This window comes from Ceratosolen solmsi, unplaced genomic scaffold (genome assembly GCF_000503995.2).
Source record: "Ceratosolen solmsi marchali unplaced genomic scaffold, CerSol_1.0 scaffold30, whole genome shotgun sequence".
Classification (NCBI taxonomy): Eukaryota; Metazoa; Arthropoda; class Insecta; order Hymenoptera; family Agaonidae; genus Ceratosolen; species Ceratosolen solmsi.
Genome location: NW_011948421.1, coordinates 5,248,037 through 5,260,299, shown reverse-complemented (window position 1 = coordinate 5,260,299; position 12,263 = coordinate 5,248,037). Strand labels below are relative to the sequence as shown.

Genomic DNA, 12,263 nt, shown 5'->3' with positions numbered 1-12,263 from the left:
ATAAATTGATGCGAATATTAAATTACTTTGGAAATTTCTTTTACTTTTTTTTAAATGTTCAGTATTTATATATTGATTATTATATTGTGAATGTAATCAAAAAATAATAATTAATTAGCTATCTTAAGTGGAGAAAATACTATATTCTGATTAACGTATACTTATTAAAACGTATTAAATCCTATAATTATTATTAATTTAAATTTCACATTTTTTATAAAGTGTGTAGTAATACTAAATTATACAATTGAAAAATACAAAATTATTGTTTAAGAATTGCGCATTAGCTTATAAATATTATATAAAATAGACATGTCTACATATTTTCATACTTTTTATAAAAATACAAGTGGATCTTTGAGCGATCCTTCATATACATTTATTATATAGTTCTGAAAGTTACATCTAATCAATTCTCTTGATTTCATGGTTAACGTCCTTATCAACAGCTCTTGCGAACAATAAGAATAATTGCTCTAACGTTGATGATACCACAGAGAAATCATCTATACAATCGTATTTTATTTTCGCTATGTTCATAATGTCATGCATCTTTCGCCAACTAGTATTAGTAGTAGTTACATGATACAGAAGATATCCCTGTAATAAAATTGAATATAATTAATGGCATTTATAAAAGATTGAATTCTCTTGATGAGAAATGAATTTTGCGAAAAAATTGACCGAGTAATAAATTTGAGAATTCTTCCATCTTTATAAAATTAAAAGTCGTTTCAAATATTTAAATTTTTTGTTACAAAATATATGTTTTTATTACAAAATATATTCTGAAATATCAAATTTAATAATATAAAATTGTATTGAACGTAAATTTAATGTATCATAATTTTCATTATATTTTTTAGTATTGTCATTTCTACTATAAATTTAAATTTATAACAAAATAACACGTTGTAATTCTATATTTGCGTTCTTAACTTTCGTAATCTATTTGAGTAATAATTTTCTTTTATTTAATAACAATAGCAGGAACAGTGTCACCGAGAAAAATGAAATACTAAATACCCACTAATACATACTAAATTTTCATCAGCGAGCTCAATATCCAACTCACAATTGGTAATATATTGTTTTATATCGTTGATTTGATTTTTCGCTTTATCGGGATTCAATTTCATTTGAATATCGTATCCTGCGCCAAAACGCTGTTTCAGTTCTTGACATGGACCAATGCATGAGAATCTGCCGCCCACCATTATTGCTAATCTGTTACAAAGAGCCTCACATTCTTCCATACTGAAATGCCTCGGTTATTATTTGCGATGTTAAAGAGATAAGGTTCAGATTATTTCTTTAAATTATCTATGATATTCTAAACTAATTTTAAATTAAGTACTGAAATTTATTGGTATATACTAAAATAAAATAAAGAGAATGTTTAAAAAAAATTAAATATTTTTTAAAAAAAATCATTTAAAAGAATGTTGAAATAATATTTCTTGTTTATTATATGCATGTGCAAAATATTATTGAAACTTTATATGGGTTTATAACAATAAAATTTATATGGCTAAAAATGATAAAAGATTCATTTTTAATAATAATCTCTTGATAGCTTGTATATAACTAATTAAAATATATTTTAATTTATAATAGAAATTGAAAGTAATGAAGATTGATTAATGAGAATTAGAAAATAGAATTATAAATCAAACGTCGTTTAATCTAAGTCTTTCATATAAAATGACCAACCTGTGAGAAGTTAAAACGACAGCTTGTCCTATTGTCTGGCAAGATTGAATAACATTCCATAATGATCTCCTAGCAGCTGGATCAACGCCTGTTGTAGGCTCATCTAGTAAAACTAAATTTGGGTTACCAATGAGAGCCATAGCTATATTTAAACGTCTTTTGTTGCCGCCACTGTATGTACCGCTAGGTTTTAGTGCGCATGCATTTAAATCTGAAAATTTTTTATTGCACATCATTAAGTAAGAGATAATTATAGTTATCGACTTTAATAAATTTACTTAATCTTTGGATCCACGTTTTTACTTCTTCTTCAACATTACAATGGGGAATACCGCGAAGATTGGCAAATAATCGTAGATGATCGAATGCATTTATCGAACTTATTAGAGCATAAGTTTGAGGACAATATCCCATTTGCGATAGAAACTGAAAGTGATTTGTGAAATTTAAAAATTCATTTTCATTGAAATAAAGGTATTGTTTAGAAATCATATTTTTGTTGAAAATTTCCACTTTCCATGACATAACTTACAACCGTTCGATTTACATTAATACTATTGTTGCCTATGTACATAACGCCACTATTTGGTACATCTTGTCCAGTCATCATTCGGAAAGTAGTACTTTTTCCTGCTCCATTAACGCCAAGTAATCCAAAACATTCATGTTCATTAACTCCAAAACTTATATCTTTGACTGCCAATAAATTGCCATATTGCTTACGCAATTCATGTACAAAAAACAATTGATTATTACTATTGAAATTTGATGAATTATTAGGAAATATTTCTATATTATAATTGTAGGTTTTCAAATGTGTATCGCTTAAACTGCCTGAAATTTACAAAAAAAAAAAAAAAAAACAATATAATATGACAGAATGTCTATTCTATGTATTTATCCTTGCAATATTATATTCTTAAATTTTTAGAACAAAAAATAAACTTTATTCGCGATACATAAACAATTATTTTTATTTTAGAAGCTTTTTTAATTTTTATTTAAATTTTTCATTTAATATTTTAAATATCAGTTGAGTATATATTTTTGTATTGTATTAATTTATAATATAATTAATGCATACATTCTTTAAAAAGCTTTGGTGTGCTTTATTTTAGCAAAAAATATATTTACATTTCTTAAGTTCAGAAAGTTTATTGGCAATGGATAATTTCTCTTTTTTTACTTGTTCTTCTATTTCATATTCAAAGGAAATAGGTTTTGACATCTTAACTCTAAGCTTCTGAATAATTCTAAATTCTAGTAAAAGAAGAATCCCAATATATAGTATGGGCGTGACGCTCAGATACATTATACTCTCTTCCAAAGTGATCTCTTTTTCAAAATTAGTAAAGTATTTCAAATAGTTTTTGCATTCTCCATTATAACACTCCATCTCTGTATTATGGAATAAAATAAAATTACTGATAATGTATCGATCGTAATATATGATATCTTAAAAAGGAATTTATACCGCAACAGATGTCAGAGTTAGGATTCAGTGTATTACACATTGTGTTATAAAATTGATTAGGCATTTTTTTACACCTAGAATTTTGTTGTGCTGTTGTGTAAAATGAAATTTGACTGTGAAAGAAGCTCAAGTAAGGAATTAAGAGAAATATTTTTTTTTGAATTGGACGCAAAATTTTTACAACTTCATAATCATCTAATTGAGCTTTAACTGCACACATAATAAGTTCCATTAATACTAAAAGATTTAATAACTTATATTTTAGTCAATTTTATTTAATCTTTTTATATTATTTTAATTACTCAATATAGTGTTCTTAATCTTACCAAGGCTCATAGGTATATAAGTTAACAGTCGTATTACAGAACTCGTTAATGTATTTATGAAAGTAAATATGTAAACAAATAACAACGAGTTTATTGCAAATAGTACGAATAGAAGCAGCAATATCACTAAAATATAATTTAATAATCACAATTATTAGTATGATATTAATGTAATATTTACCTCTATTTGCTGTTAATAATTAAAATTTATCTTATAAATAATATTTTTATTTTATTGTCATTATAAATTCTACACAAATTTGTATATATTTTACTATATTTACCTAAATACATATAAAATATATGAATATATATATATATATATATATATATATATATATATATATATATATATAGATATATGTATAAATATAGTAATATTTGTATATGATTATATGTAATTCCAGTTAATTATGTAGTATATATATAATTATTTAGTGACTTTGTGAATTGATCATGTATATTAATTAGATAAAATTTTTACTTACAGATTTCAGTTTGTTCATACATTTGAAGATCAAGAAAAAAATCCATAGAAATGAAACCCATAATGGTAAGCGCTATTAGAAATAAAAATACAATAATATCAAATAAGAATAACGTTCCCCAATAAATAAAACCAGAAACGCCAGCCATCCTTTGTAGTTGCTTTATATTTGTTAAAGATTCGCGCAGAGGATGCACAGCAAATAATGCAATGGCAGGGTAAAAGAGAAAAACAAAAATTACAGCTGTTGTAAAGGCATTAATTGTAGTATTATCGGTATAAATTAGAGCATTAAGAGAAGGTAAATTTTGACTAGATAAACTTATGGAATAGTCATCATCTAAAACACTCTTGATAATAGTATTTGAAAGTAAATTAATTGAAATAGGAAAACTATATGTGGCTTTTTCAGAATAAAGAGCATTGAGTATCAGGCTTTTGCCCGTCTTGTTAAATTCTGCTGCAGCAATGAGGTGATTATCATAAAAGATAAGATCATTCTTTGCATAATTTATTAAAACTATAAAAGAACATAAAATATAAATGCAGCAATGCTTATTATATTGTAAAAAAATAAGAAAAGCGTATGAATAATTATTTACCATCGTTAAGATTCGATTCTACAGCTTCTGTTGCTTTACTAGTGAAATTTTCTGAAATAAGTTTATATTTTTGTCCAAAAATCGGATCATAACTTTTGTAGTAAGTTATTGGATTATTGTACAAATTAAGATTTAAATTTACTAACCGATCTGTCGGTTTAAAAATGTTTCTTTCTTTTAAAATAAGAGAAATACTTAGTAAATCTATAGAAATCTATAAAAATTAATTTTTAAAATGAAGTATAATTATTCAAAATACTAATATATATATACACATACACATATATTTACCAAAATCATCATTACTATAATCACGGATAAGTTATTTTTTGTATAAACCATTTTTTTATGTAATAATGATCGTATAAATTGTATACGAAGTGCTATGCCTGTTACTTTCTGTCCGATTCTATTTAAAGGTTTGAGTGGTGTTATTGGATCGTCATTTTCTTTCGTAACTCTTACATTAAATAAAAAAATTTTAATTTAACTATCGACGAAAAATTAAATTAAAACAGAAAAAATAGAGAAATGGAAGACTTACTTCAAAAATACTTGCTCTAAAGTAATTAGAGAAATACTTAAACCTGATATACCGTATTCATTTTTACAGTTTTCCAAGTTATCTAACCAATCTGGGAGATTCGGAGAATTTGGAATATTCATAATTATTCTGTTGCCATTTTTAATATTTTTATCTTTACAATTTAATTTATCACAAAGTTTTTCAATATCACACCACGATTCGACAGATAAACTTACTTGTATATTATCTTGTCCTGTAATTGAAAAATCGTGTTCCACGTTATTTAAAGTATTTAAAAAAAATAAAAGTAATATTTTTAAAACATATATATATATATATATATATATATATATATATATATATATATATAAATTTAAAAGTACCTAATAACTTTTTAAGATACATTGATGTTCCATAGGCTTTTAATTGTCCTGTATGCATTATTGCAATCCTGTCTCCAAGAATATCAGCCTCTTCCATATCGTGCGTACTTATTAAAATAGTTTTTTCTCCTCTCATTTTCTATTTAATCAATAATAAAAGATAATAGTATAATAATTTTAACAACATAAACATTTATTTACCAATAATATATCCCATATAATACGTCTACTTTCTGGATCTAAACCAGATGTTGGTTCATCTAAAATAAGTATCTTAAACATAATAAGTAAACGGCATTATTTTTATTTTTTGGTTAAAAGTATTAATTTTTATATTTATTTTAACTTACACTTGAATCACTTATCGATGCCAGACCAAGGCAAACTCGACGCGTTTGTCCACCCGACAATTCTTTGGGTAAAGAATTTCGTTTATCGTATAATTTCAATTTTTTTAGAAAAGTTTTTAAATTTTGTTCAATTTCTCCTTTTGATTTTTCGTTACTTTTTAGCTGAAATTGTAATTAATAGTTGCATATGATTTAAAAAATATAAGAAAAATGCATAGTTACCATAGCGAAAAATAGTAGTTGCTCTTTAACGGAAAGATTAGGAAAAAGTATATTTTCTTGCGGACATAGTCCTATATCATTCATTATTTCAGTAGCATATTCTCTCATATTTTTTGAATTTACAATTATTAAACCATCGGTAGGATTCGTCATACCTATATTATAAAATCTTTAAAAATAAATATTATATATACTTATTTTTTATTGAAAATTTGAACCTGTTAAAATAGACATCATAGTAGTTTTTCCAGCTCCATTGTGACCTAATAATGTTGTAATTTGTCCTTTATAAAAATCTATAGAAACGTCACATAATGCGTGAAATTGCTAATATACATTATAACAATAAACGAAACATAGTTATAAATTTTAGTACTAATTATTTATTATTTTATTGTTATATAATAACTTACCTTATTATTAAATAAACCGATATTATAGGATTTTTTTAAGTTTCGTATTTGAATTCCAGGCATGTAAGCCTGTCCAGATACTGCTTCAAAAGGTTTTTTATTCAGATTATTATATTCTAAATTTTCTACGTAATTCTCAACGGCTGTTTTTTTTCTATACTTTAAATAACATTATAAATAATTAAAATTATAAATATAAAGTTATATATTTAATATTTAATTTTTTACTTGTAAGAAAAATAGTGGATGCTTCTTAACACCATATTTTCCAGGATTAATTGCGTAAATATAAATTGCTAGTATAAAATGAATAATGCTTCCAACTACAGATAATAGTAATACCATTCCTGTGCTTCCCATAAATTCATATGCTGGATTTCCAACTAAATACAAATTATTCCATTGTATGCCTTCACCTAAAAATGATATATATATATGTGTGTGTCGGTATGCGTGCATGTTAAACTTATTGAAGAGTATGCATAATAATGCGGATCATGATACTAATATGGAAGAATAATTATAAAATCTTTACCAATATTATTAAGAAATATGTGATTCGTGTATAAACATACCCGTTGCTTCATAATAATTAAATTCTTCTATAATGCGATTTAATAACATATTTGGAAAAATTATTCCTAAATACGGTGCGTATACGTAAGTGTCTTCTGTTAAACCATGTAATTGCAATACTGCTGAGCAAATATTGCAAGCTAAAATACCAAATATAACATACAAAACTGCAAAAAATTTCTTATGTTAATTATTATCAATAAGTTTTTGACTGTTATTTTTGTTATTCATAAACTTACATTTAGAAAAGTATGCAGAGATATGTATGCCATATGAGAAAAGATGTGCAATATGTAATGTTAGTGCCAACCATATTAAAAATGGATTGCTGTAATTTATGAAAGGAAGTGCGTCACTTGTAGAGTATAGTAGTATAACGACTATAGGTGTTACACAAACTAACGTAATAAAAATGATTCCATTACTAAGCCAGCTAAATATATTCAAAGCATTAGAAACACCATTCATTGACATTAACACCTAAAATGTTTTACGTTATAATGTTATTTTTGCAAACTTAAATACACAGTATTATATATTTTACGTATTGAACTTGTCAATATAATTATAGTGTTAATAGAATAGTAACAAAAGCTTTAGTTGATAATACAGATTCATTAAAATTGAGTTGATGAAATCTAATAGATTACATAAAACCCTAGAAATTAATTTTATCATTTATTAAAAATTCTAAAATCTATATTCATTAATTCAGAAATATAGAAAATTCAAATTTTGTTATTTATTTTTTATTTATGTAAGTTATATAATTTATTTTTGTTTAAATATAATATATAAATATTAATATTATCAAATATTTATATATGACTTGTTTAGGAGTAATTTACTAAATATTTATTTAATAAGGTACAAAGTATAATTGTTTGGTACTAAATATAATTAAAATAAATAGGTTTTTTATGTCACTAAATTGTTTATATAATCAATTTTCTATAAAATATTAATCACTTTATATTTGAATTTTTCAAATACCTTGAATGAATAAAAAAGTGTAATCCGAAATGTATTTTGACCATGTACACTTACGTGAATACCAGCAAATTTTTCACTTGATGCATTTGAAGTTTCAATAAATAATGGAATCATGAAAATTGTTATCATAACAGCTGTAAATAACTGTCTAATAATTGAATCTGTCAAGCTTTGTTGTATATGTGGTGGATAGGGTATTCGTTGTACAAAAATCTGCAACATTTCATAGTTTAAAAATATATATACGATTATTTATAAAAATAAATTAATTAATTGCATGTACGCATTAGGAAAATATTAAACATTTTCTCAATAAAATATTATATTATAGATAAATATAATCTATTTTTCTATAAAAATATATTAAATTATATATATATATATATATATATGATTGTATTAATACTTGGGAATTAAATAATAGATCTTTTGTTTTCATCTTTATGAATGACTCATCTAAGCACATTTGTAAGGGCACAAACATATTTATGCTTGTATAATATTCGAACATATTTTTTAAAAAAAAGATGTTGTATTGTTCTGTTGGCATAAAATTACTTGTTCGTATTTTATAGTTTAAATGTTTTGTCGATCCATTAATATATTGGTCATTGAAAACTACTGCCGCATGTTTAGTTACTGATCCAACTTTGGTATTCTGATAATTTTCAACTAAATTTTCTTCTGTTTCATATCCATACACCGCTATTAAATAAACAGAATTTGAGAAATGAAAAATAACTTACAAAAGAATCGATTTATGTTAGAAAAATAGTATAAGCACATCACGTCTGTGTATCATATATCTATTTTTTCTCAGTTTATATTTAAAAATAAATCGATAGTAGAATTTAGAATTTAGAACTTTTTCTTGACATAATACTTACTTATATTATTTGGATCCAATCGTAGACAGTCTACTACGTTTCTAATCAGTGTTATCGTAAAACTATTATTTGGTGTAAAATGTAAATTAACTTGAGCATAATACAGCTTATTAACCATTTCTTCTTTAGACACGTTTTTGTAATAAGTATTATTTTCAAAACGGATTGAAGGTTTTGCAGATAAATTTCTCACTGCCCATACGCACATCATAAATCCGACAGGAATCAAAATTTCTCCAATTAAAATAATTTTCCATTGTCTTTTACGCGTGAGTAAATTTTTGTAATATAAGAGTTTTAATATTTTCAAAGATTCATTCATTTTGAAATTTTGTATACCAATCTTGGTACGAGAAAAAAGATATTTTAGGCGTATGCTGCAACCGATCTAAATTTATTGTTTTATATTGTTTATTTATCTTTTTTTATATGATATAAAAAATATTTGTTGTATTTGTTAGATATGATAATTCATAAAATCTTAAATAATATTATTGTTAATTCTGTAATTTACTATGCATCAAACTTCATTAATTTTATCGGATTAAATTTCCTTTCCTAAAAAAATAAAAAAATTTTCGATTAATACTAAATTTTTAAGTTAAATGCAATAATATTATTTACTATTTTTAATTAACTAACAAAAAATTGTTTATTTATGATATTATAATTGATTTTATTGTATATATAATTTTATAAAATATTTAACATTTAATGTTTAGTAAACACATAAAATAAATTTCATATTAAATGTATAAATACTATGTAGATAATAAACGTATTAAACATTCCTATAATATTATTGAAGTATATTTCTTTAGCGTTGGTTAATACAAGTAAAATAAAATTATTTTGGAAATCCATTAGCATATAATACTTATAAAATCGATAATATTTCATTATATGTGCATGTATCATAATTTTTTCAATTTTTCTAATAAAATTTAATATATTATAAATTTGCATTTGATATTTTAATAATAAAACTAATAGATTATAAAATACTAAAATAACTTACTAATGACACTTTATTCAAATTTTTAATTCCATGTTAAGACATTTATTCACTCGTATTGCAAACAAATAAAACGTGAGATACTACACCTTCCATGTGTACTTGAACGTTAATTTCTTTAAAGTTTCATCGATGAGTAAAGGCGCCCGTGTTGAGTATTGAAGATAAGATACCATTCACAGCGATAAAATATCTATTTTAAAATTTTTTAATTATGGATCACCAACTTTAAAAAAATATTATTCTTTACTTGAATATTTGAAAATTTTCTAGCTTATTATTGTGCGACGACTTCATCATAATAAATTAAAAGTAATTAATAAATAACACTAAGTTTTTCATTTTGAAAGAATTTTATAAATAAATAAAATATCAATGAAATATTTAATTCATTGTATTAATTAATTTATTTATAAAAACATTCATTTATATATATATATATATATATATATAAATGAATTCTATATCACTTGTGATTGAATTTATATAAATATAAATAAGTTTTATTTTCTGATACATAAATAATGCAAATTTTAATCGTAAAATTATAAACTAAATGTTTATAAATATTTCAGTAATTGTATTTATCTTTATATATATGTATGTTTATATTTTTAAATAGTTATATATTATTCAGACATAAAATATATTTTAAAATATGATATTTGTGAAAGCATATTTCTAACTATAATTAAAACAAAACTAAAAAACAATGTTATTTAAAGTAGAAATTATAATATACAAAATTAAAAAATTAACGTATAGTATATTATTACACATTCTATGTAACATATTATATCTATTTTAACAAATTATGACAAGTTGTTTAAAAGTTACATAAATAAATATGTTATAAATATATAAAATTTATTAAATATATTAAGTTTAATAAATATATAACAATTATAATTAATTTTTACATTATCATTATAAAACAGCTAAGATCTCTGAATTCCAAAAAAACTATCGAATATGATTGAAGAAAAGTATACATATAATAAAAGTTTTCTCATTATAAAAATTATATTCGAAAACATTGTATTTAAATATATCCATTGACTGATCAATATAGACTTCTTATTACCGGTAGTAATAAATACTTTGCATGTACAATAAATCTTAATGTAATTATGCAATAAATTCAAAGTAAACGGTTTTTTATAAAAATGATTTTATGATATGCATATAAAAAATTAGTGAAATTTAATAAATATTGCACAAGTCTGCTATATATTGTAATAATCAAGGTATCGCATACTTTACAATTTTGCAAATCGATCAGCATTATACATCAAATTGACCTTATAATACTTTAATATATCTATAAGATCTTTAATATATCTTACGTGATTCGTGTGCAAATTCTAAAATATTTCCTAATAAATAACAGATACTGGTTCGCGATGGAAAGCCAAAATTACGAAATAAGCGGAGCATTTGAACGAGAAAATAATGATGAACCATGTCAATTACTGTAATTTGAAAAATTCCAAAAACTGAAATGAACACAGATTGACCCTTACACGCGTTCACAAATGAGACACAGACGATCCGTTACGTCATTTCATAACACCTGCTGCTTTCTTGTGCAGACTAGTTCATTTCCTTCACTGCTCTTTATTCGAACAAACGCAGTCTTCCCACTCACTCTCTACTCCCTCTCCAGCAATTATTACTAATAGCGACTTTGCTTCCTTGAAAACACTCTTATCTATCTTGTTTCATTATTGTTTTAAATAATTAACAATTTTTTTCCTTCCTTATTCTTAAATTCCATACATATCATGATGGATCATACAAATCTTGAATCTGTATTCGTATGTGTTATTAGTAATCTCTATAAAAATATTTATATAATTTAATTTAATGTTACGAATGATGATTTTTTCTTCAATGAAAAATTTTTTATAGTATATACAATTTTGCCTTTACAAGAATAACATACATCTATAAATATATCCTATTGCTGATTGCAATTAAATAATAAATACTAAATTTAAATAAAATATTTAAATTTAAAAACTTCAAATTAACTTAAGAATTAAGATACATTCAATATACAGTAGCTTTAGTTTTCCAGTTTTGTATAGTATTTGAAGATTTTGAAAATTTAGTGTAAAAAGTAACTTGTAATAAGATCAATTTAGATAATCTTTATGTTGTAAAAGGTTAAGAAATAAAATTATTGTTAATTAATACTATGGAAAATTTAAAAACTTTTAAAGGGAAGGGATGAAACAAACTTTCTTTTAAAACGTGCAATATTTTTTGCTACATTTACAATAGTATTTCTTGT

At 23.5% G+C, this 12,263-nt stretch overlaps 1 protein-coding gene across 1 annotated transcript; it reads right to left on the bottom strand.

Moving 5' to 3' along the window:
* Nucleotides 1–352: 352 nt before the first annotated feature.
* On the bottom strand, nt 353–9,274 carry LOC105361666 (retinal-specific ATP-binding cassette transporter-like). Its single transcript, XM_011498917.1, is given in 24 exon segments — nt 353–600; nt 1,041–1,257; nt 1,714–1,924; nt 1,992–2,139; nt 2,246–2,502; nt 2,848–3,111; nt 3,188–3,424; nt 3,514–3,639; nt 4,002–4,520; nt 4,603–4,816; nt 4,894–5,062; nt 5,147–5,381; nt 5,512–5,650; nt 5,713–5,784; nt 5,862–6,023; nt 6,084–6,238; nt 6,302–6,410; nt 6,497–6,655; nt 6,725–6,912; nt 7,072–7,239; nt 7,312–7,552; nt 8,120–8,278; nt 8,472–8,770; nt 8,953–9,274. Coding segments are annotated over 24 exon segments (4,965 nt in total). The 3' UTR covers nt 353–405.
* Between the last annotated feature and the right edge of the window lie 2,989 nt (nt 9,275–12,263).